The sequence below is a fragment of the Pleurodeles waltl genome, chromosome 1_2, assembly GCF_031143425.1.
Source record: "Pleurodeles waltl isolate 20211129_DDA chromosome 1_2, aPleWal1.hap1.20221129, whole genome shotgun sequence".
Taxonomy (NCBI): Eukaryota; Metazoa; Chordata; class Amphibia; order Caudata; family Salamandridae; genus Pleurodeles; species Pleurodeles waltl.
In genome coordinates, this window is record NC_090437.1 from 984,635,772 (window position 1) to 984,661,238 (window position 25,467).

The window sequence follows — 25,467 nt, forward strand, 5'->3', positions numbered from 1 at the left end:
GCCACTACACTCTACACCTCCACAGTCCCTCCACTCTATGCCATTCTACTCTGCAACACTGCACTCTATGCCACTTCACAGTATGCCAAAGCACTCTGCTCTGTACCACTCCATGGCAATGCACTCTATGACAATACCCTCTAAATCACTCTAATCTACTCTGCATCACAGCACTCAGCGCCACTGCACTCTACACCACTCTACTCCACTGCATTTTACCATATGCCACTCCACTCTACACCACTTCGACCTACTCTGAAACAATCTACTCTGTGCCACTATACTCTGCATCACTCTAGTCTACTCTGCGCCATTCAAATCTACTCTACACCACTTTACTCTATGCCACTGCACTTTACTCTAACCACTGCACTCTATGCCAATGCACTGTACACCACTTTACGCTACAACACTACACATCACTATACTCTACTCTACAACACTCTACTCCACAGCACTCTGTGCCACTATACACCATTGTACTCTACATCACTGCACTCTACACCACTCTTTTCTACTCTGCACCATTGTACTCTATGCCACTGCTCTCTACGCCGCTCTTTTCTGCAATACTGCACTCTCAGCCTCTGAATGCTACATCACTGTACTCTGCGCCACTGCACTCTGTTCAACTACACTGTACTCTACTGCACTCAATGTCAATTCACTCTGCACCAATGCACTCCACGCCACTACACACTATGCCTTTCTACTCTACTATGCACTACTGCACTGTTCGCCACTGCATCCTACACCACTCCGGTCTTGGCCACTCCACTCTACTCTGCAACACTCTGTGCAACTGCAGTCTATGCCAGTGCACTCTACCCTGTACCACACCATGCTAGTGCATGCTATGCCACTGCACTCTACCCAGTACCACTCCACGTCATGTTATTCTACTCTAAAACAATCTACTCTATGGCACTGTACTATTTGTCACTGCACTGTAAGTCACTTCGCACCACTGCACTCTACACCACTATCTATGCTGCTCCACTCTACTCTACTTTGCATCATCCTACTCTACACCATTGCACTCTACTCCACACCACTCTAAACCACTGTACTCTCTGCCAATGCACTTTACACCACTTTAGTCAGAACCTGCACTCTACACCACTATCTATGCTGCTCCACTCTACTCTACTTTGCATCATCCTACTCTACACCATTGCACTCTACTCCACACCACTCTAAACCACTGTACTCTCTGCCAATGCACTTTACACCACTTTAGTCAGAACCAGCACATTCAATGTAACTGCTCTCTTTGGCAACTACACTGCACTCTACAGCACTACTCTGCAGGACTGCATTCTTCACCACTGAACTCTGTCAGTCTACTTTGCACCACTCAACTCTATGCCACTCTATTGCACTCTACGACAATGCACTCCATGCCACTCTACTCTGAATCACTCCACTCTACGGCACTGCACTCTACATCACTCTAATCTACTTTGCACCACTGTATTCCGCTGCACTTTACTCCGCTCTACACCTCTGCACTCTACCCTCCACCCCTCCACTCTATGCCACTTCATTCTTCTCTGAGACAATCCACTCTACGCCACTCTGCACTGTGGCACTCCATGCCTTGCCACTCTACACCACTCTATGATACTCTACATGACTGCTCTCCATGCCAATGCACTGTACACCACATTACTCAAAACCAATGCACTCTATGCCACTGCACTCTAATCCAGTCTATTATGTACTTTATGCCATTTCATTCTAACCCACTCTCTGACACTCTTCTCCGACACTCCCCTCCACGATATTCCACCTTGACACTGTACTGTATTAAACACTACTCCACTCTGACACTCTACTTCACCCTGTGCCACTCCACAGCACTGTACTCCACTCTGTGCCACTCTGAAACACTATTCCACTCTAAGATGCTCTACTCAACACCTTCTACACACACCATACCACTTTCCTGCACTCTATTCTGGCACACAACTCCACTCCACTTTAGGACAATCTGCTCAACTCTACAACACTCAGCTCCACTCTACTGCACCTTATGCTATTCCACTGTACAGCAGTACTCCACTCTATGCCACACCTCTCTATGTAATCTACTCTGCTCTATGCCACTCTACTCTACAGCACTCTACTCCACTCTGCACCCCACTCTACACCATTCCACTCTATGACACTCTATGCCACTCCACTCTCTGGCACTCTACTCCACCCTGACACTAACTCCACTATTCACTCTTCCACTCTACGACACTCTACTCTCTCAATGACACTCCACAACACAATATGCCACTTCACGCCACTCAGCTCCACTCTATGCCACTCCACGCTACTCTACTCCATGACACTCCACACCACTCTCCTTTACGCCATTAACTTTTAGCCATGCTGAACAGCGGCCACACTGGTGTACAACACGTCTAAAACAGATTGGCAAAACCAATAGCTGTTGCATAGTGAGACCTGTTGGCTTTGCCAGTGCCTGTTAATGCTTATACGTCACCTCTAAGGTAGGCCTTAATGGTTCAAGGGTGAAAGTGCATGGTAGTTAAAACTTAGGACATGTCTACTTAAGTTTTACATGCCCTGGCAGTGAAACACCCCCCCCCCCACACCCAAAGTTGTTTTCATTGTGTCAAAGCTAGCCCCCCATAGAGTAACACTGGTTTACTTTATAACATTTAGTAAGTGATCCTTTCATTATGGATCAGTCAAAAATACTTCTTTCACTCATTTTAATTGTAATTTAAAATCCTCTTTACTTTTAAAGTTTGACTATAAATTACCAAAGTCCAAAAATGTTTCTAACTTTTCAGACTTCCGGAGCAGCTAATTTTATTTGGTCACCTCTAATGCTCCCAAGGCATCAGGGACAGTAGTAAGGGAACAGGACGTACTCCACCAGAGACCACCAGCAAGGTCCAGTCCAGGTTGAGTTACTCCTGGGCAGTTGGGCAAATCTAGAAAAAGGCTTCTTGTAACTTCTTGTATCCCCGTAGAATTTTTGGAGTCCACATCTTAGTCCTGGGTACAAGAGGGAGCAGGTTCATTCCTTCAGGCATCCAGACAGATCTCAAACAGGCAAGTCCCGTCTTCTTCTGTTGATCTACAGGTCCAGAGAGTGTTCTGAAGAGGTGTGGGTAAGGTTCCACCTTTTTAAGATTTTCTAGCCAGTGGTTGGTGATGACTTTCAGACACTCCCTAAGAGTGAGAAAAATTTCTCAAGTGCAACCCATACCACATTTGCAGCACTTCATGTCTGCTTTACTGCAAAGTATCCCAAAGTGCATTATTCTTGGACAAATCCAACATGGTTGCACTTTGTTGCCCTCGGAGGTTGCTGCCAAGCTACCAGTGTTTAGGGAAATGAGTAGTCCCCTCCTCCTCAACTACACCAAATGCTTATGGGGCCAGCTCCCCCACCCACAGATCTGGTGCCAAACTTGCTACAGATGGCCCAGTACACAAAATTGTTTCTTCCACAGGTCTCCCTTTACACTTAACTATGAAGGGGCAAGCATCACCATGGTCTTTTTCAAGTTAAGGATGTTCCTGAACCCTGCCCAGCTGCCCTTCCTGGGCTGATAGGAGTGTCCTACCTCAGACCCAGGGCTCCCTGCTAAAAGGTGTAATATATTATTTCTGCTAAGAGAACAGTCTTCACATCTTATTTAGGGAAAACACTGACAGGAGCTAACTGGGTAATGCTACATAACCTACTGGAAGTTCAGACAGAAAAAGTCTTAACTTTTTAAAAGTTCCTAAATATTTATTAAAAAGTGACTTCACCACTGACTTGAATTTTCCATAAATATTAAAATTTGTGTCAGAATTATTCCGGTAGCTAGTCCCTAACCAAAGATGGCAGAGTTATGATTTTATTCTGAACTTTAGTTTTCCTCATAGGACAGCTACTGCTCTTACAGCTGAATATAGCTTTTGTGGGCTAGTCACTGTAAGTACATGCAACACTGAATTCTTGCATGTACCATTTGGAAAAACTAGGCACCCTTTTTTTTGTTTTGTGGGCTACGAGGCATACTATGGGGGAGATATGTATAGGTATTTATTATCAACCTCACTCCCCCTTCCTGTGGTCCTAATCCTGACACTTTTTTCACCAGCTCATAGTACTTTATTCACCAAAATCTGGAAAAACTGCCAGGTAAAGAATATGGTATTGCTGAGTCCAAGCACGTCTGTCCCATTCTGGAGACAAGAGCATAATCACCAGACTTTGCTTTGGGGCTACACGTCAGAATCAGAGATTCAGTCCCTCAGTATCTCCGCACCAAATTTAAGCCAACTCATACAGAGGACATATGTTGGCGTTGTAGCTTATTATGTAGGACTTGGATGCCAATAGATACATAAAATCATTTATTAATTTATACTTGTGTCTGGCCTAGTGCAACATAGCGCAGAACTAGCATGCGGCTTAGCTGCTTCTGATTGAGAATTAGTTCCACGACATGAGTAGGTGCGTGATTCTGAAAGAATCCACCTACAAATAAGTACATGGTTCTGAAAGAACCCACCAATGAAGGCCGTGGGGATCCACATAAGCATACGAACATTTGAGTACCTTGGCAAAACACTATGGTTTGTGAGAAACTCAGTTATTTGCTCTCTGTTTTGTGATCTCTCTTAGGGGAATTTTGCTGACTCAGAGTGGGTTTGTGAGAACAAATTTTCTTTGACAATTTATTATATTACACATGCAACTTTTATATCTTCAGATGACTATGGATGTTAACTTTTGCAATTTTGGCTATTTCTTTATAACGTGAAATATCTGTAAAACTGTTCATTAACAATATAATGCTGCTGTAAGATACTTTGGAAGAAGTCGAACTTGTATCTCAAAAATTCAGTAATTTGTTGTCTAGCTTCTTTTTGCCCTTCTTGGCCTGAACATTCTTTTACAGCCATCATCCTCGGTTTTTAAAATGTATTTCTATAACATTCTGTTTATATGGAAAATTTCATTTATATATGCATTTTTATGCTCTGTCTTAACCTCTCTTCCTCGAGACTGCTGGTCCTTCTCAGTCAGGTATGGTTTTGTAATATTTTTGCAGAACAAAATAGCTGAGGTACGCATTATGCCATTCCGAGTCCCTTTCTTTCTACAGGATTACTCTCAGATGTGCAATTTTTTTCTTCCCTAGAAGGAAATGAAGTGTTTGCATCTCAGTTGCAGATGCAGCTCAGAATACATATATTTTTGGAAAGGGGATTTTGCTTGCCCTTCAGTTTCCTTATGCGTGTGCCTCAGCTACTGTCTACACAACATGTTATCTGATTTCAAGAATGCTGATCCTACTTTTGATAGTTTCCTGTGACTACTTACTTGTTTTGCTTACAATGCATTTGTATTAATCACCAGATGAACACTTGTCTCAGCTGTGATTCAATTTCAGCAAAAATTATGGCAAACACTAATCTTTGGAGCTTCCTCTTTCATACATGCTAACTTTTTAGAAGAAGAAAGTGGCAAATTTTAGGAATATAATCGGGAGAATGTATTTCCCCCAGGGCTTCTATTAAATGAGAGGCAATTTCAGGCAGTAGAGAGACAAAATAAAGCCATTTTTGTCTTAAAAAATTGGGAGTGTCCGGCCCGAATTGCGTCTATTGGCATGTATGCTAAAAGGAAATAGGGCATTGGTTGCATATTTTCACAGAAACCTCTTCTCCTGTTCATCTTGGGCACAATCTACCAAGAGTTGATAGCATCTAACAGTGGAAAGTTGGCTTGAAGAAGCGATTGCTTCATTGTGGATTATCCACATATGTTGGTTAGATGAATAACTGCCCTAAAACATGATTTATGGGGAGATGCTGGTACTCTCTACTTTCTCTATATGTCATTTTTGAGATAGACACTTTCATCGATCCTCTTACCTGTGGATAAAATACCCAGGTTTCACAGAGATCCTTCCGATATTTTCACTGACGACAGCATTGAATATCCTGGACCTGGCCCTGAGTAGTGTTAAAGTTAGAGGAAAGGGTCTTCATAGAAGAGTCTGAGCCCTTAAAGTAGGAGGTAAGGTCTTTATTTCACGTTAGGCCCTCGGATTACAGTAATAGCAGTCAGCTCCTGTCAGGGCTCCGAACTCCCTCTAGCTGTCCCTTTCTCCTAGCTACCTTTGTAGACCACACACCAATATTCTGTTACATAGTACTACACACCAATATGCTGTTACATCATTCACCATCAGCATACCAGACACAAGCTCTGACATACGAATAATGCGAATACACGGAATACTACAAGTATTCATCTATGTAGGTGGAAACTTTAGGGATTGAGTTTCATTGGCCCTTGCTTTTCCATTCTAGTCAGATATCGTATCACCCTCAGAACCCATCCAAACTCATCCATCCTATCCTCTTTATTTTATGGGGAGAATGATTGGTTATCAAAACCAAAAATTGCAGCAAAGATCTTTTTTAGTCTATGTACTACCTGTAAGTAATTGTAAGTATATTTTTGAAAAAACATTTTTTTTAAATGTATTTTTTATTGAAAAAACGGTGAGATTAATTTACAGTGGAGTCAATTCAGCATCATTCACATTGGCATGTTTTGATAGTAACAGAGTACCAGCCTCAGGGGTGGGTAGTGGTCAGGACATATATTCCAATATACAAATTATGAATAGTCAAAATACAGGGTGGACCCATCATGGCACTGACCAAAGAGTGCATTATCCGCCAAATATGAACATTAACCGGAGGACTACCATTTTTATAAGTGCCCGTCAATGACAATGGCAACCTAATCCAAAATCCTATGGATCCTCGTATTCCTTCTACTACTCGTGTGATATTCTCTCGCATCGCTTCTTCCTCTGTGTGGGATACATAAATGCCTAAGTAGCTCACGCCTTCAGGTTGCCATGTTATTCCCAATTCTGTTAAAGCGTCTCTATCAACACCAGCCATGGCTCAGAGGGCAGAAAGGCAAAGATTTGCCCAAATCGTCTTCAGCCCTGATTCCACATGGTATTCCTCCAGATGTTGTGATGTAAAGTCCCTAAAGTCTGTGTTGTAAACTGCCTCATACTGCCCCTTTAATTGCAATGTAATCAGGTGGAATGTTGGCATAACCTGAAGCAACTAGGTGACAGTTGGATGGAAGGTGAGACCTGGGAGGCTGTGCTTTGAATGTCAACCTTGGTGGATGCAATAAAAACTTGAAGACTATTGCCTACAGATGTCTTTTTAACAGTGGTGAAGAGTGACTGCATCCATCTGTGTTAAAGAACCCCGCGTGCTGTTCTGCTTTTTAAACCCATTGGTAATGGGGAAGTTGGAATTCATAGAAAGAAGCTAAGTTTGGGTGATGCATCCCTTATCTGCGAGTCTAATACTTATCCATGCTGCTCATGTACCGTACTCTTATAAAGAAGAAATTTCAGAAAAAAAGTTGAAAATAATTTACTGGTTACATTGCTCATTCTTGTGCTGCGATTGTTGCCAGCACGAGGAGGGTGTCCCCACCACGAGAAGTGCTTTCAACAGCTTGCGATCCCTAGCATGTAAAATTCATTCGATAGCTTGTAGTGCCCGCAGTAATTCACTGTTTTTGTAATCATGTGGCTACGTCACAAGTGGGAATCCTGCTGACAGAAGCAGCGGCCGGCATATGCATTGTCCACGTGGTTAGACCATACGGCCTAGTTACCACAATCTTTACCAATCTTTGCATCTTGCATAAACCTATGATGTTGCAATGCAGACATGTTTTCAGCCATCTGCACTATCTTCTTCAGGGGCATGATGAAAAAACTGTACCGGCTACAGGACATTTAGGCACTACAGACTTTATATTGATTATTTCTAATTATGTTCATATTTAGTTCCATTTTCTTTTTATTATTAAGGGGAAGATATGTTGTAAATTGCCCCATGGTGCTCTGTTCATTGCAGTGTCATCGGGTGAATGTTGGGGTAACCTGGAGCAACTAGGTGGAAGTTGGACTGGGAGGTGAAACCTGGGAGGCTGTGCTGTGAATGTTAACTTTGGTGTAATAAATACTTGAAGACTATTGCCTACAGATGTCTTCTTAAAAGTCAGACTCCATTTTAAGTAGACCTGACTCCATCTTACATAACTAGAGTTACTGTTTTCTCAATTTGAGGTAAAGGGAGTAGTCATTTTGCTCAATTTATGCATTATTACTGTCATGCCTGCCATTGACGCATATGTCGTCCGACCTTATCTTTCCAAGAACTGTCAAGTCATTCAGATAGTCTAGTTATCACAATGTCGAGGTCAAATAACCACAAGCCCAAACGTATAGATCAAATAGTATATTGTGAATTGACATCCATTTACCTTATATATTCATAAGGATGCATTTGGGATGCTCACTTTGATACCCATAATCTATGTCACACATTTCTAAATTTATGTCAGAAATTCTAATTCAGATAAGATTTAATATATTAGGACTGCCCCTTGACCACCTGGGAGGAGAGGTCCTTCACCCAGATTAGTGCACAAGATGCATCCCGAGACAATCTTGACTGCTGCCAGCTCTCCAATAAGATACTACATTGCACTTGATGCTAACAAGCTGAGGCCAGAAGAAGGGATGCTGCTGGTTTGTGTGTTTAACTTTTGCGAGGAACACTGCTCTCACACCGGTCTGTTAACCACAGCTTTAGATGTCAACAAGGTATGCATTGCATTGCAGTGTAGATTGCAAGTCCTACTTTCCATGCTTTCCCAGTGTAGCACATAGAACAAGATTTTAGGGAGTTATTTTTTAAATGAGATTATAACTGTTGGAAATGTTAATTCTTTTTCATTGTTCGCAACATGCCTATTTGCTGTTTTTATGATATTCTGTGTGGTTATTTTAAATGTGCTGAGAAACCGGTTCACCCTGTTGTAATACATGCTTTTAGTTAAATGCTTTCATTCTTCTTAGTTCCATTTGTGTGTGTGATACAGTAAAGAGCGAAATTAGTTAATAACCCAAAAGCAATGATCCCACTTCAAGAATGTATGGGGTGGGGTTCTGCGGGGCTACAATAACCTGTCCTTAGCATTCAGCACTGGTGCATTGAACTAAGTTCACGTATGTCACCTGTGGGTGGGAAAGCAAATCTTGTAGAGCTACACCAGAGTTGTGGTTTATGCAACAGTTTGATTAGATATGATATTGACTCCACTGGTCATGACAAATATATAAGCTGCCATAGGCATAAAATGACATTACTTGTGTTGTAGTATTTAAATTCTGGACAGCTTACAAATATTAATAATGGGGAGGCAAAGATTCAAAGAGTTGCAGTCTTCAACTCATCACAGGATAACAGCTGGCACCATGATTTGATGTTCTGGGAGCACAAGAGAAGGAGTGATTTTACTAAGTAAATCAAGATGATGGAAACAAGAAGGACTTTAACAATTTCAGGTGGAAGACAGGCCAACTAGTTGAATTGCAGACCAAGAGGCCTAACTAAAGAAATAGGGATAAGACAAGGTGCAAGATCGGGTGATCAAATCAAATTTTCGGATAATGAAGGTCTCCACTTTATTCAGGATTGATTGTCAGTAGGTTTTTCTGGATTCATGTTACCACTTCTGAAAGACGAGAAACTAACGAGGTGATGTTGAGGCTGAGAAGTGCCACAACAGGTTAGAATTTGAGCATTGTCAGCATATGTCATGAAGAACTGTGTGAGCCAATGAGCATGGCCAATAGGGTGGCATACATATTGAACAGTGTCGGAGTGAGGGAGAAACCTGGTAAGGAGATAAAAGTATAGGATTGATTGGAGCAATGAGAGCAACTGGCGTTTTCCAAACCTACAACCAACCTCACACTTGCAACACGTAATTTAGAATAAGAAACACAGAGAGGAAACTGGATAAGAGAGAGAAACACAGACACTACATAATGTAACACTGCCTGATTGCACATCTGAGCTTGATCTGCACTGCAAGAGAGTTGATATCTAAAGATAAGATAATACTTGTAGCATTGTTATGGTTTTAACTATAGCATCTGATGGGGCATGGCTAGACACCACAAGATGGCAGACAGATTTTAATTTGGCTCTGTTGGGGTGGCCAAGAATCGACTAATATACCTGCCACAATCTTCTAAAAGACCGGTTTTCCCAATGCCTCAGGCCACGAGAGCTGCAGAGTCCCTGAATTGCTGGCTCTGCACTCTCCCGAAGTCCCCTGGGTGCCGCAACTGTTGAGGAGCTCAGCGGGCCTGTAGCGCGGCCTGGGCCCCACAAGTACTTGGGACAAACTCACCTACCAGTGACAGGGGTTTGCACCTCACCTAGAGTGGCGACCCTGCTGTGGGCTGGACCACAAGAAAATATTGGCCTGAAGCTAGAGCCGATCCTTTGCGGTGTGCGAACACCCTTCTGATCCTGTGATGCCTGGGACTGCGGCAGATGTGTGGAAGAGGCTGGCATTTGCTGGTTGGTGAGAACGCGGCTCCAGCGGTCTCCATAGCCGCTGGGAGTGCTGAATCGGACTTGTGCCCATGCGACCAAGTCACTGGGAGGTGAATAACATTGTAAGTGCTGTAGCCGCTTTGGAGCCACTGCCTGCCCTCTTACTCCTCCAGTTTTTCTCCCCTGCTATCTCTTATCTCCCTTGAGCCTGCCCTCCCACCCCAGTGCTGTTTGTTTGGTGTGGTAAGTGGCACAGGACTTGATGCCACCTGTAGAAGAGAAGTGAGGGCAGTCTGATCTCTGCCCTCTGGGCTGGCACTGTTTTTACAGCACACCCCCAGGGACCTCCTGCACAAGCGCTACTGAGAGACACTTACAGTTCTCTATCGGCACATTGAGAGCTGAAGTTAACCCCACCAGTCATCTCCCTTTTGACTCCTACAGGCCATGCACCACAGCACCACATGAGAGGTGGGTGGCCATTAGTCGACCAGGGGGACTTGGCTTGTGCCACCATCACTGTAGTGTGCAATCAGTGAGAGGCGTTTGAGCCCCTAAGCACCTGGACCAACCTCTATTGTGCCTCAGTAGAGCGGGTACGAAAACACAGCATTACCTAATGTCTTTTGCCATAGGCGGGACTGTTCGTGCCGCCCTAATATAAACCCTGATGGGGCCTGTGGGGGCTGGCGGGTCAATGCCTTTGGCACTCGAGGCTTGGGAGTCCCTCCTAAGCTCAGAACAAAAACAGCTAGAGCGTAAAGGCAGATCAGGCCTTCGATCTTCATAGCAGCGCACTGACGACATCACAGGTCCCCCAGAATCCACTCCGCCACTTAAACTTGAAGCCATATTGAGTACTACACAGGATCTTAGCATTAAAGTTGATGCTGTAGGAGTGGAGCTAGGACTTTTGCAAGCCGACCAGTGCAGACTAACAGACAGAGTCACACATGCAGAACATGAACTTAAAGAAACTCGTCCAGCAGTCCACGTGTTAGAGGAGCAATTCCGCACCCTCATAGCTAAGGTCCAAACTCTTGAAACAGTGGCGGCTCCTCCGCTTGGGCGGAGGAGCGTCGCCCCCCTCTAGTAGCAACCTCTACAATTCCTTTCCCAAGAAAAGGATAATAAACCATGTTTCTGATCCTTTCCTTGTAAAACGGGGGAGGGATTGGGGTCACGAGCAGTGAAGGGAGTGCACTCCTCTCAGAGTGCATGTGCGTTTGGCCGGTCGTCTTGGGCCGGCCAAACACACATGCACAATAGGCTGTCTGGCAAGAGCCTGCACAGGCTCCCAGTCTGCCTGGGAGCACCCTGGCTGGGAGCCTGTGCCTGCGGTGACGACGAGGGAGAGAAGTGTTGCGGCCCAATGGAAGAGGTAAGTTATTTTTTTTCAAATATATTTTATTAATTCCCCCTTCCCCTGTGCTCTCCCTCTCGCGCGCCGGCCCGGCCCCGTTACACCTGCGACCCGCGACAGTCTTGAAACCAAAGCGGAAGATTCTGAAGAGCGCTCCCATCATAATACCATTTGAATCGTGGGATTTCCTGAGGGCTCTGACCCAGTACAGTTCCTCAATGGTAGTGGCGCCTCCTCAACTATCTGCCCATTTCCTGCTTGAGCATGCTCATAGGGTCCTGGCACACCGCCCACCACTGGGACCATCCCCAAGACCCATATTGGCCAGGGTAATTAACTATAGAGACGGGGAAGCTCTACTACAGACCACCTGGACATCTGAACCACTGCAATACGATGGAGCTAGAGTGTTCATATTCCCAGATTGCACCATCTTGGTGCAGCACCATAGGGCGTCGTTTCTCTGTGTGAAGTGCAAACCACAGCAAGCGGGGCTGCCGTAGTCGCCCCTCTTCCCAGCATAGCTCGAGGTCATTATGGATAACAAAACATATTTCTTCACGGAGCCAACGAATGCCTCGGACTGGGTTGATCAACGCCGCTTTGAAACCCCTAATGCATCTTCTCCATCTCCTAAGCCATGCTGCGAAGGCCGGACTTCGCGCCACAGGAACCGTGAACGCTGCACCAACGAGAAGTGCTCATACCTGAACAAACGAAGGAAGCACAGGCCCGAGCCCTGTCCGTGACAGTCACGCTCACAGTCAGCCTGCCGGATAAAAGATGAGATACAGGACAATGTTTTTTATGCTTTCCGCCAGTAGTATGTCCTCAGTGCTGCTACCGAGGTGGCTCCTTAGACAGCCGATGACCTCTTATGATAATGGCCACTAAGATGCTATACACCCATCCATGATGGATATAATATTGAATAAATGACTTCCCTACCACCAACAATGGGTCCCTCAGACAGAGTCTAATATAGGTCCCCTTAACAAGAATGATGGAAATATGATGCTTCTGCCCACCCAACACCTAGCTCTGAGGCGAGTACGCTGCATGCCAGTGCACAAACTGGAGCTCCCTGTTTATGGGACAAATTGCTAATTGTTTGGGCGACTGAAGGATTTCGAGTGACCCTGTGTTGGGAGTTGGGGTTATTGTTTTTGCAGTTAGATATGTTTTGTGCGCTGCTATTTCCTTTCATTCCAGGCTTACTATCCTTTCTTGTGCAACTTGTTCTTGCCATGTTAGGTTCTGCGTGCGCTACAGCGAAGGTTACTACACACAAATTGCTCCGATGGCACGTTTAAACATTCTTACGTGGAATGTCTGGGGTATAGGCACTCCCTGGAAGAGACACGCTGAACAGCAATACAACGAGGTGCACTGATAGTGCTCCTACAGGAGACTCATATTATACGAGGAGAAGAAATTTGCCATCAAAAGCATTAGCGGGCCAATGCTTTTGCGCCACATACTCATCTTTACCCGGGGTACTTTTATTTGGGTCAGACCGGGAGCACCTTTTCACTCCCTCGATACTATGATTGACTTTGAGGGCAGATACGTTTTGGTAGAGGGACTACTGGACTGGAGGAGGATTCTTCAAGGTAGCATATATGCCCCTAACGCGGCTCAGTTGGTCTTTTTCTCACACCTGCCTACCGTATTGGTTAAGTAGTCCCACATGCCTTGGATGTTTAGAGAAGATTTTAACTGTATAGTTGACCTCAGCCTTGACCGGTCCTATCTGCCTCTCCCATATTCCTGAGTAATAATTACTGCAACCGACTTCTCTGTGTCTCCAGCATTGGTCCCTTCTGGACTGTTGGAAATCGATGTACCCCTTAGCAAAGGCATTCTCCTATTACTCTCCCCCTCATGACTTATTTGTCCATCTAGATCGCATACTCTGCGACCCGGCTACCTGACGGCACTGGATTTGGAATATTTGGGTAAAACCTTCTCAGATCATAATGCCCTGCAGCTGTAACTAGAATTGGGACCCCCCACAACTCCCTAGTAGCTACGTGGAGACTCCAACCTGCCTTGCTTGAAGACCCGGCATTCTGGGAGACAGTGGATGAGACCCTCACAAATTACTTTACAGCCAACTGGGGCACATCCACTTCTAAGTTAATAGATTTGGAGGCTATGAAGGTGGTGATCAGGGGACACAGTATCCGAACGACGGTCGGCGTTCTGACGACCTTGCATAACGACTTGTCACAACTTGAGTCTACCTTGGGAGTGCTAGAGTCCATGGCTAGACACAACCCAACGAAATGACCAACCCTGACTAAAGCCCTCCCCACACACGCACAATTAATAGAACAACTATGCAGCTTTGACTTCTGCACTTACCAAGACAAAACACAGGCCGCTTACTAGCATGGCATTTGTGGAGTGCGAGCCCCTCAAGGCCAATTATTACAGATGTTGTCTTAACTCAAGCAGAGATAGATGCAGCATTTACAACACACTATCAAGCCTTATAATACCCCCTGCTTGTGTACTGACAGATTGTAATTACCGAATTCCTGACTTTTGTCGAACTCCCGACAATCACCCCATTGGAAAGAAATGACCTCAACGCAACCCTCACGGTTAAAGAAATCTCCGGTGCCATAAGGAGAGCATCCACTCTCAGAACACCAGGGATTGATGCGGTCCCTATAGAGTTCTATAAAACATATGCAAGTCAATTAGCTCCCTCATTACTAGAGCTCTACCAGACGGTACTTGAGGAAGGCCGACTCCCACTGTCCCTCCAGGAACTTTATTAATTTCAATCTTAAAGCCACTGAAAGACCCTTAAGAACTGGTCTCCTACCATCCCCTATCAATGTTGGGCTTGGATTTTAAAATCCTGAGCAAGGTCCTGGCAAACCACCACTATGGGCTAATGATGCGTCTAATACACACAGACCAAAATGAGTTTATACCTGACAAATCCACCTCTTTAAAAATACGTAAAAATACGTAAACACTGGAAAAGTGATTGAGCTTTCTCCGGAACAGTGGCCATATGTCGCATGCCTGGTTCTGGACTTGGAGAATGCATTCAGTTCTGTCAATTGAGAATATTTGTTTTCGACCTTAACAGCACTTGGTATTACAGGGCATATACTGGCACTCACACGCCTCCTCTATACTAAACCGACAACTGGAGTAAATATTGGCCAGTGTATATCGTCCCCTCCTTAAAGTGAGTAGCGGCATGCATTTGTGATAACCATTATCCCCATTGCTATTTGCTTTAACTATGGAACCTCTAGCGCAGCAACTGGGGCAAAAAGGCTGTGACTGGGGCATCAGGGTAGGAGAGGACCGCCATATAGTCTCTCTGTATGCGAACAATGTATCTATGTCGGGGACCTACTAGAAGGTATTATGCAAAGACAGAAAATTGTACAGGAATTTTCGGCAGCGTCTGGCCTGCGTGTAAGCTGGACTAAGTTGTGTCTATATCCTTAACACTATAATTGCCCCCCACACAAGTCTGCAGTGGATAAGTGACTGCTCTGTTGGGAACCCTGCACATTCCGATATCTCGGAATTGATGTTTATTATAGCATGCAAGTCTTGATAGACGGAAACCTAATGAGAACTATTGTGTCCTTGCGGTCGCAGATGATGTTTTGGAACTCGCTCCCCCTTGCAATCCAGGGTCGGGTGTCACTGGCTAAAATAGTCATATTACCCTGACTACTTTACCATTTCTAGAATTCACTGGTTAGCATCCCGTGGACCACCTTCCATGCCCTACACCCTGCGCCGGGGAGCTTCCTAAGGAATAAGGGATGATGCTGAGTAGCACTCCGCAAGCTACAATTGCCAGTGCACATGGGAGGCGTAAGTGCACCTAATTGTGAACATTGTTACTGGTCTGCGCAGCTGCAGTGGCCTGCCCACTGGCTTGGAAGACGCCAGTTATCCTACTGTGACACAGGCAAGCAATGTAGTTTCCAGTCCTTTCTCCCATATGCATGTGTCCCATGAGAGACTAAGGGGCTACTGCGAGCTGCTAACAACAGTTTTCTCCGCAATTTACGTCTCCTGCCACAAATACCACAAAAACAATGGATTAAACCTAGATCTTTGTGACTGGGGTGAATGTTTGCATTGTTCAGCATTCCGTCCATCATCTGTTCTTTTTACAAATACCACCCTACTCATCAGAAATTCCAATACACGCTATATCCGTCTTTGAGGAAAGATTAACAGAAGCAGGAGTGGACACGTTAGGTGCCCTCTTTCAGGAGGGAGTGCGTACGCCTTTTGAACAACGGTGTGAAGCATATGGGCTACCAAGAGGCCATTTCTTAGCTTACGGCCATTTAATGGCAAAACTTGAAATGCTGTGGGGTATCTCAAACTCAGAAACTGTCCAACATCCTTTGATTCACACACTACACCTTATGGGAGGTGGTAAGAAACTTGTCACATGGCTCACCGGAGCCCTTGCATACACAACACTTTACTGACAAAGAATGGGAGACTGTACTTTTATATCATAGGAAAGTCTTCCGAAATGCAAAATTTGGCACAAAGCCGGGAGTTCTACTGTGACTCTTCCACCACCCAAAAACTGTGAAGGCCACAACTCGTTTTATAGACCTATAGTTGCTCATAGCACGTCGATGAATCGCCATGCATTGGCAAGCCTCACTCCTACCTGACGTTACCCACTGGTGCGCAAAATGGGGCCGAGCAGAGGCAGTAGCACTGCACCACGAGGAAGCACGTGGCCTTCGCAAATACCCAATAGCAACAGACTGGGAGACTTTACTCATAGAGCTCCAAGCATACTGGTATAGATCTCGAAGCTGACCCGCTTTACAAACCTAACATGCCTAGCCTAATGAGCAGCCTATGCTCTTACTGGACTTGCAGCGACCCTGCCTTTTGAATTAAGGCATATATCAGCAAAGCGTTCTTATCTTCTGAAAAATGGCATCACAAGACTGTTCTTTATTGTCTATTGGTGGTTAACACTAATGCTATATGAACCTCGTACTTTTGAACTCGAAATGCAGCTTACTGTGTTCCCAAGGTAACACTCCATGACTGTGTACATTCATGTGGCACTTGATGTGGTAGCTGTAAGTTCTGCTCAAGATATTAAAAGCAAAAAAAAGTGGTTAAAACTAAATTAAAAAACGTTGACATCTGATATCTAATATTATAACAGACATTCCTGTTGAAATTGGCTGTATTTTCCACTATTTTCCGGAACAAAAATCAATATTCTCTCCGACCTAAAATGAATTTAAACTTGATATAATAACTACAAACTACATGCTGAGCTATTATATATTGTTTTCTAAAGAGAGCTATCATAAATAATAAGCCTAAACCTCCCTGGTATTGATTGATTTCAATGTAGTGAGTTGACAACTGTAACATGAAAGGCGTCCATTAATATCACGTGGTTCCCCTACACACTCAGTAGACATTTAATTGATCTAATCAATACTTTGAAACCATACTTTTTCTAAGAACAATCTTAAATCTGTTCAAGACAAGATTTATTTGGCTCCTCTTGTATAAGCAATGCAAATGAATATTGAAATCCTAATCCTAACAAATATCTCCTCGTGAAGTAAACAAAATGCAAATTATGAGTTTCCTGATCGAAGTTTACTTGTGAAAACTACCAAAGAGCAGTGCACAGATATGGATGATGACCTCTGCCATTTACAAGTCTTGTGAGATTCCTATGAGTCCATGAGACGTGTAGTCCTTCTCATCTTTTCTCAGGTGTTTACCATAGTGCACCAATATGAGATGTGAGGCTTACGTCCAGGCGGCGAGCACACTGCGCACATCGCCAGTCTCTTTGGCTCTTAAAGACACGTATGTTCAGGAGAATCTGCGTAAGGCATTGGTCAGGACCTGCAGAGGTAAGCGTATTCCGCCCTGCAACCTCACACCAGATTACCAGCAATCTTATGTTGCTACAGATGTAACAGTTGAAGGTTAGTTTGTTATTTTCCATCTTCATCCGATAAATACCTTGCATGAGTTCTTATCCTTCTCGTTGCTGTGTTCCGTTTGCCATATTGTTCATATGCTATATTAGTCTTCTGACATTCTACTTTTACTTTGTCCAATTTCCTGGATGTTACAGACTGAAAGTTAGTAAGACGCATGTGCGGTATCGATAAGTGGTAGAGTGAGCGCCTGTTTGGTATCTTCTCTTAATATACAGTATAAGAAAAAATAACATTTTATTCTCCCTACAAACCATGATTTTGAAGGCCGCTCCAAGCAAAATAAAGCTGCTGGATTCGGAACTCAAGTACACTATGGTTTATCAGTGATTCTTAACGTGTGGTCCAGGCACACCTGGGGGTCTGTGACGCCTTCCTAGAGGGTCCTCTACTGCTTAAAAACGAAATAATATTAACAAATTTAAAAAGTGTAAATAAATTAACAAGCAAACTGTAAAAATAGATTTTTAAAAAAATATTCTGTAACTGTGAAGGAATTTGAAACTGGAGACTAAAAATTAAGTTGAAATTCTCAGGTTGATTTACGGGAGCAGTGCAAGTGCATCAGAACGAATATAATATAGACAATGGGTGGCCTTAATTGAACTTAATTGAATTTAGAAAAGCCCCAGCCTGCCCATTAAGTTAAACATTTTGATTTCTGTATCTTTGTTTGTTAATCAAATAAAATATGTATTCACTTGTGTATTTGTTCAGTGCGTTTGATTGTTTTTTGTGCATTGTTTTGCATTTCAAGCTATCAAAACGGTTTATAAGGTACCAATAATGACTCATTAAGGGTCCCATGATTCCAATAATGATTCAGTGGGGCTCCCTGGATTCCTGTAATGATTATGTTGGAGTTCACAGAAGTCAAAAGGTTAAGAACCACTTGCTTATATGTTTGAGCTTTTTAATTCAGAGTAATTCACACTTTTATAAACATAGGACTCTTTTATTTCAGCCAAGACCTCCTCCACCCCCTCCACCAGATGAAGAGGAGGAAGAAGAAGAGGAAGAAGTTGTTGTAATAGCACTGTTTGATTTCATTGCTACTGAATCACATGATCTGAAGCTGGTGACCGGAGAAGAATATACCATACTTGAAAAGAATGACCTTCACTGGTGGAAAGCAAGAGATAAATATGGGTAAGCAAGCACCCTGTATCACATTTTTAGGTGTTGCCCAGACAGCTCATGCCCTGTTTCATTGAGACCTTTTGTTTCTGTCAGTGGGTTTAGAGACTACCCATTGTTTACCATTGGTTGGCTTCATTGTCACTCTCATTTACTTGCTTTTTATTCGTCAGCTGCTGTAGACTTCCTTCCTTTTTATGTGTGTATCCCTCCCCTGACGCATGAATGTATTACTTGTTTCCTCTCCCTTTATGGGCTACTTTTATGTATTCAAACACTCTATCAGAGTATGTCTTTTTCAGCGTGCTCCCTCACTTACTTCTCCCCCTGCCTATTCCTTCCCTGTGGGCTTGCCCACACCATCTCGCTCTCTCCATGTAGTATGCTCTGTTGCTCTGCCCTTGACGTTCTTCCCATTGTCTGTGTTGTTGCTTTTTGACCCCAAAGCCCCTCTCGTTTTCTGCTGCATTGCCTTGAACTTTCTTGATCATAGCCTCTGTTCAATTGTCTGCTCTAGATGCTGTGCAACATGGCTTAAAATACAGAAAAGAATTGGGTCGACCCGAGGTAGTGCTATTATGTTTTTTTATCTTCTGGCTAACAATTAGGGAAAAAGCACTGTGGCTTGGCTATCGCAAAAAGTGTCATGGACTTTTTTTACCATGGGGGGCAAGAAAGAAGGACATAGCAGGGTGTGGGAGAGATGGGGGCAAGCAATGACAAAGCCGGGGGTGGAAAGGACAGGGCCAAGCAACAAGGTCACGAGAGGGAGTGGGAGGTACAGGACAAGGAAGAAGGTTGCATGAGGTGGTGGGAGGAATGGGGGCAATCAACAGGGACAGAAGAGTGAGTGGGAGGCATGGAGGGTGTTAGAGAGAGCCAACAAACATATAAAATCTTGAGGAGTGCTAGACTCAAAATCAAAAGAGTACCTCTGCAAAACTGTGGCCAGTGGAAGGACACTGGCCGCAAACAGGGAGCAGTACTTGGTCAATGCTTCATGGAAAACAGGAAGACACAAAGAGAAGTGTGAGAAGGAGGTACTGACCAATGAGAAGGAAGTAAATGATAGTCACGTGGGTCACCCAAACTGGTGAGTTGTGTAAGTCCAAGCAATAAGTAAAGATGTCTTAAAATTCTGTGTTTATCTTGTCACATTTGCTGTACCTCAAAGACAAGTAAAATGTCAGGGTATGTCTTCTGACACATTGGTGCTTATGTTTAACAATGGGATTAGGGTTTACAAACTTTCTCACTTTTCAGGCAGAGAAGGTAAAGTGAAGTGAATGATGTGACAATCGTGCTAGCAAACAGGAAGTGTTAAAGGAATGGCTGTGTTGTGTAACACACAACAACATGTAAATACACGAAAATAAACTGTACACCTTCAGCAGTTAGGAAAGCAAAAGTGAAGCACATTTTTTTGTAATTTTGAGGTGTGTTGGGAATATAGATTGTAATAGGATCTAAACCAATCCAGACACTTTACTTGGTGATGCACAAATGATAAATATTCACTGTGTAATGTTTATTTACACACATTGTAATTTGTATGCAGTATAGTTTTATCAGTATGTCGTGCAAATTTAGTGACCATTTCAGTGGAAACTGTGCTGTGCTCCACTAGCACACAATGCTTTGCCATAAAAAAAATCATGCCCATCACAGCTAGGTGGGTTGCATAAGTTTGTTCTAAAATGCGGACCATGGTTCTAAAACGTTTTGGAAGCACTGATTTAGTGTCACTGGGGCAGCTTGCTACCTTAATAATCTTTTCCAGGTTCAACATCAGGTCATGAACGTACGAGAGGCACAGAATCAAAACCACTAGACAAATCCGATCTTTCTGAGTAATCTACTAATGTATGGGAAATTAGAAACCAGAGTGTATTTAATGTAAGCATTATTGTCAATGGCAATGGCCTTTACTTCCCTCGTATTTAGCGCTTATAAAGATGAACTCCTTCGCTGATTGTAATCCTTCACTTAAATACCATGGATGGAAACATAATGCACGTACTCTTTCAAGCATCAGTAGAATGAAAATACAGTAAGTTCATTATAAATGAGAGTCCTGAGTAGGTTAACCAGTTTCAATAAGCAAAAGACCAAAATATATGCCTTTGGAATATGCAGTCAATTTTTCCACGAGGCAACTTAAAAAAAAAACATCCAAATTGCAGTACATGTTATTGTGCTAATCTCCAGCACGAAAATGCCAGAGCGGTTCTGCCTTTCTGTCAGTAAGCAGAGTCACATTTGTGTTCAGCTGTCACACGCAAGGCCATGTCAATCTACAATACTAAATTTAAATTGCTCTCATCTTGCACCTCAGTAAACATAACAAAATTCAAACTATCGCAAGAATCTTCTCGGGCAGCTATATTTGTGCACAACACTAAACAGCGGGGATGCCGTAGTGTGTGAATGAAATGCATATTATTTATTTACAAGAGACTATCTAGTGGAAAGTAATCCCTTAGCCTTATATCTGAGACCAGAACTTATAAAAATTGAAAACTTTCAACACACACACTTTTATAAGTATCAACGTGCACAGAAAGACCATTTTACATTTAGGAATACACTGGCGATATTCCTAAGTTTCTATTAATTCATTTGATAACTGGCAAGCTGGCGACCTGTTTTTTAGAATGCATTAATGAAAACCCCCTACACATTCACATGGTAATAATCTATTTTATTATGTTGGTAGTTTATTTTCTTAATCTTGATCTGGAATGCAGATTTCTATTGTCTCTGTTAAAGCCAGTCCCAGAGATGTAACCTAAGAGAGGCAGAACCACCAGCCCAACACTCTCCAAATACCAGTAGGCCCATTTTTAGTCCCTAGCTACAGGCCTAACCACCGTGGCTAGACCATGGTTTTAAATTCATTTCAGGGAGTTAATGCTTTTATAATAAAGGAATACTCTGCTGTGGTCGATTCTCATCCCATCCCCCAGAGAGACAAATGTGAAAATCACAAAAATACACTGACAATTAATTGTAGTCCTAAGTGTCTGCAGACAAACTTCACTGCTGTCTGAAAATAGATATTTTTTTTAAGTTGCTCGTTGAGCTGAACGGAAGTCTGTCTGACTCTGCTTATTCATCTGAAACTGAGTGTAATTTCCCAAATGTATATTCTGCTAGCTCTTGTTTATACAGACGTGTAAAATAATTAATTAAAATGCGATGTTGGTCGCTGGACCGATGAAAACGTGACCCTAAAGCCTTCATGATGCCCCCGCCGCGTTTTGACTCAGACTCTTCGCAGGGTGGCGAAGAATCGACCCAAGAAATTCACATTGAGGTGGAGGGACAGATCCTGCTTCTCCTGGAGTAGCAGCAGGCGAGAGAAGGGCACATGACGCTTAGAAACTGGACGCCTCTTGGGGTTGCACCGACTTCCCCGCAGTCATGGCGGGAAAACATGGAGTTTTGCTTACGTATGTTTTGTATTGCAGGTGTTGCAGTGTGTGCAACACCGTGAGCGCCCATTCCCACCAGTGACAGTACCAGCCGGCTCACTGGTGATTACCCTTCATGGGGCATTGGGATCACTTGGACGTGAACCACTGGGTCCCCTGTTGGGGCCTGTGTTATCGCTGTCCGTAATAGATACCTACTGGTTGGTGAAGTATGTGGGTGGGGTGAAGTTTTTGGGGAAAGTTTCTTCTAGTTGTTTTATATGTTGGCACTATCACAGCATCCACCATTGCACCTGTTTATGTGAAGACACGCACTACACACACCCTAAAACGTTATGAGTTTAGGTAGACAGGATGACCCGCTGGGGCATGTTCGCATCATGTCTTTGAATATCCGTGGAATCCTTGATAAGGTTAAACGCGGGTGATCAAAAGTGTGACTGCAAATATATCAGTGCCTTACAGCATTCAAGCACAGCAATATGTCCATTGAAATAAAGATCGTTCAGTGACTGTACCCCATGTGGGAAGATGCTGTAACGTGGTGTAAGGATAATAATCAGAGTCATCTGCCAGCATGTTTACCTATTCCTACAAATGTTACTGAAGAAATGGTTATGTGAAAGTGCTTCTTTTGAATATTTGTCCTTCCATAGTTCTTCAGCTTCTTTAGAAATAGATACCCCTTTACAAATAAACCCTATCCACCCATCCGTGCTGCCAATGATACATACCTTCTCTCGGTGACCTACCCTTTCCAGGACCTGTCTCTTCCCGCTCCCTACCAGTCATAGCTAGTGTAGAGCTGGGTCTTCCATCCCTTTCTGCTGGATTCTTCTTTCTCCAGCAGTGTTGCACAAGTACTTCCGGGGTGTGGGTATGCATCCCCATAGCCCGTTTGCACTGTAATTCTTCTTCTGACACTGCTGCACAGTATTGCTGCAAAGTATATGAACCACCAAAATGGTCTTGAACAGAGGTGGAGTGAGTTGAGTGTATCAAGCGAACAGTAAAAATTGAAGAAAATAAAAAAAAATCTTCTTGCCCTTTAAAATACTTGGGCCCTGATTTATACCTTTTTTGCGCCGCCTTACCGTAATTCTTGGACGCAAAAGCGGCGCAAACTTAAAAAATACAATTGTATTTTGTACCTTTGAGCTGCTTCTGCGTCAATAAATGACGGTAATGCGGCGCAAAAGAAGTATAAATCAGGGCCTTGGTTCCGTAATCTATGTAAATAAAGGAATGAAGAGGAGTGAAATAAATGGTAATGTCTAAATTATGTACAGGTAACTCGTGTTACTGGATATCCTTCCTGTAATGATTATTGGTTATAAATCCTCAATAACTATAAATACATTGATGCCTACTGTGTGTGTCTACACAGATAATATAAAAGCGGGTAGAGGGGTTTGAGGGGCAGGTGGTTATATTGTGTCATACTAATGTGAAACTAAAACTAAGGAGGGCTTTCCATTTTTGAGAATTTTTGAGAATTTGTCACTCCACTGGGACATGGACACTGATGGTTAATAACTAGTCTTTTGTAATGAGAATTACTGATTTATACACTCAACATTTGATATGTAGTTATGCTATGCCCATTCATGAAAATAGTTATATTTCTCTTCTATAGACAGTGACAACATGTGTATTTATTCTTTTTCAGAATGGAAGGATATATTCCAAGTAATTATGTAACAGAGAAAAAATCAAACAACCTAGACCAATATGAGTAAGTAGCATTGTTGCTTGTGTAAACTTTCTAAGTCCAAATTTTGCAGGCCACTCCATTGTAACTTCGGCAAAGCAATTGGACGTTTAGAAAATTGTATTATTGTTCTTCATAATTTTTTCATCAAAAACTCTTTGTTACTTAAAGAGAAGAAAACCATAATAGTATTAAAGGAGTGTGACTTTAATGACATACCACGCACAATCATCCCCCAGTTAACCATGTAGTGTATAAAATGCCACTGTTGCACAGCAGGCAACTTTGAGAAATACTGTGCTATACCTTAAAGGTTTAAAGGTCTGGTACATAAATGTTATGAGTGAATTATGAGGGATTTCTCAAAGACGGCATCCCTAAATGTCTTTTTCCACTGATTAGTTAAGTGTTAGGTACCCTGTATCAGGTCATGCTGTAGATGGTGCATTGTTGTTACTCAAGTTACTGATTTATTGAGGGGACAATACATGAAGTACATCCCATTGTGTATCCTCTAGAATAATGTTTTATCTTGGTACTACAGCAGTATAGTGCAGGTTGAAATCATTTGTTAAAGGAAATTGTTCGTACATACAATCGATGAGCAGTGGGAGACGGAGACAGAAGCAGGAAGTGAAACAACAAAGGCAGAATAATTACAGTAGCCACTGGTGAGCCAAAATGGAGCATTCTCTGGAAGCCACAGCCAGATATAATGATAACAAGAAGGGAGAGATGTTACACTGCAGAAGATGTGAGGTAAGAGTGGACAATTAAAGAACGTAAAGGAAAAAACACTGAGGAGACCGCAGGAGGAGTGGAGATGTAGTGGGAAAAGGAAGAAAAGTAATGCAACACCTGGGATAGCCTCTTTGTAAAGAAGGGATAGACTTCAAGAAGTCCTCGGAAGGGGTGTGGAATGGTAATTGAAAGAAAGAAGAATAGAACAGGGAGTACAAAGAGTCTCCCCTTAAATAAATGAAAGTCTACAAGGTCAACAACGATGAGCCTGAATTGATGAGCTTCACAAATAATTGAGTCTGCACTCATTGTAAACACAAAGATCCCATGGGATTCTACTCACATTAAACTTAATGAAGCAAGTTTTAATGGGTGTAAAGTAGCTCCTTGTTATGTTTGCCCCAATGACAATGAGCAGACTTAGGCGCCTGTCTAGTCTTCATGTGTAAAAGGGTGCACATCAAAATCCTCATGTCAGATCATACCATAATACAGTTCCCGCCCAACCCTATTCTACGCCCCGCCAACATGAGAGGAGTCCTTTTTAAATGATTTGTATTTGAGGAGCAAGAGCTTTTCTACCAGAAATGCTGTAGATAGTAAACATGATGGGCCTAATTCACAAAGTACACTTTGCCTTATATGTTG

General features: G+C 43.1%; 1 protein-coding gene across 3 annotated transcripts in view; it reads left to right on the forward strand.

The window, feature by feature from the left end:
- Positions 1-25,467, forward strand: part of TEC (tec protein tyrosine kinase) — a 495,677-nt gene that overhangs the window by 379,420 nt on the left and 90,790 nt on the right. For all 3 annotated transcript variants that reach the window (XM_069201615.1, XM_069201617.1, XM_069201620.1), the window contains 2 exons: positions 18,761-18,945; positions 24,037-24,102. In XM_069201615.1, coding sequence (XP_069057716.1) covers positions 18,761-18,945; positions 24,037-24,102 — 251 coding nt within the window. The remainder of the gene's footprint in view (positions 1-18,760; positions 18,946-24,036; positions 24,103-25,467) is intronic.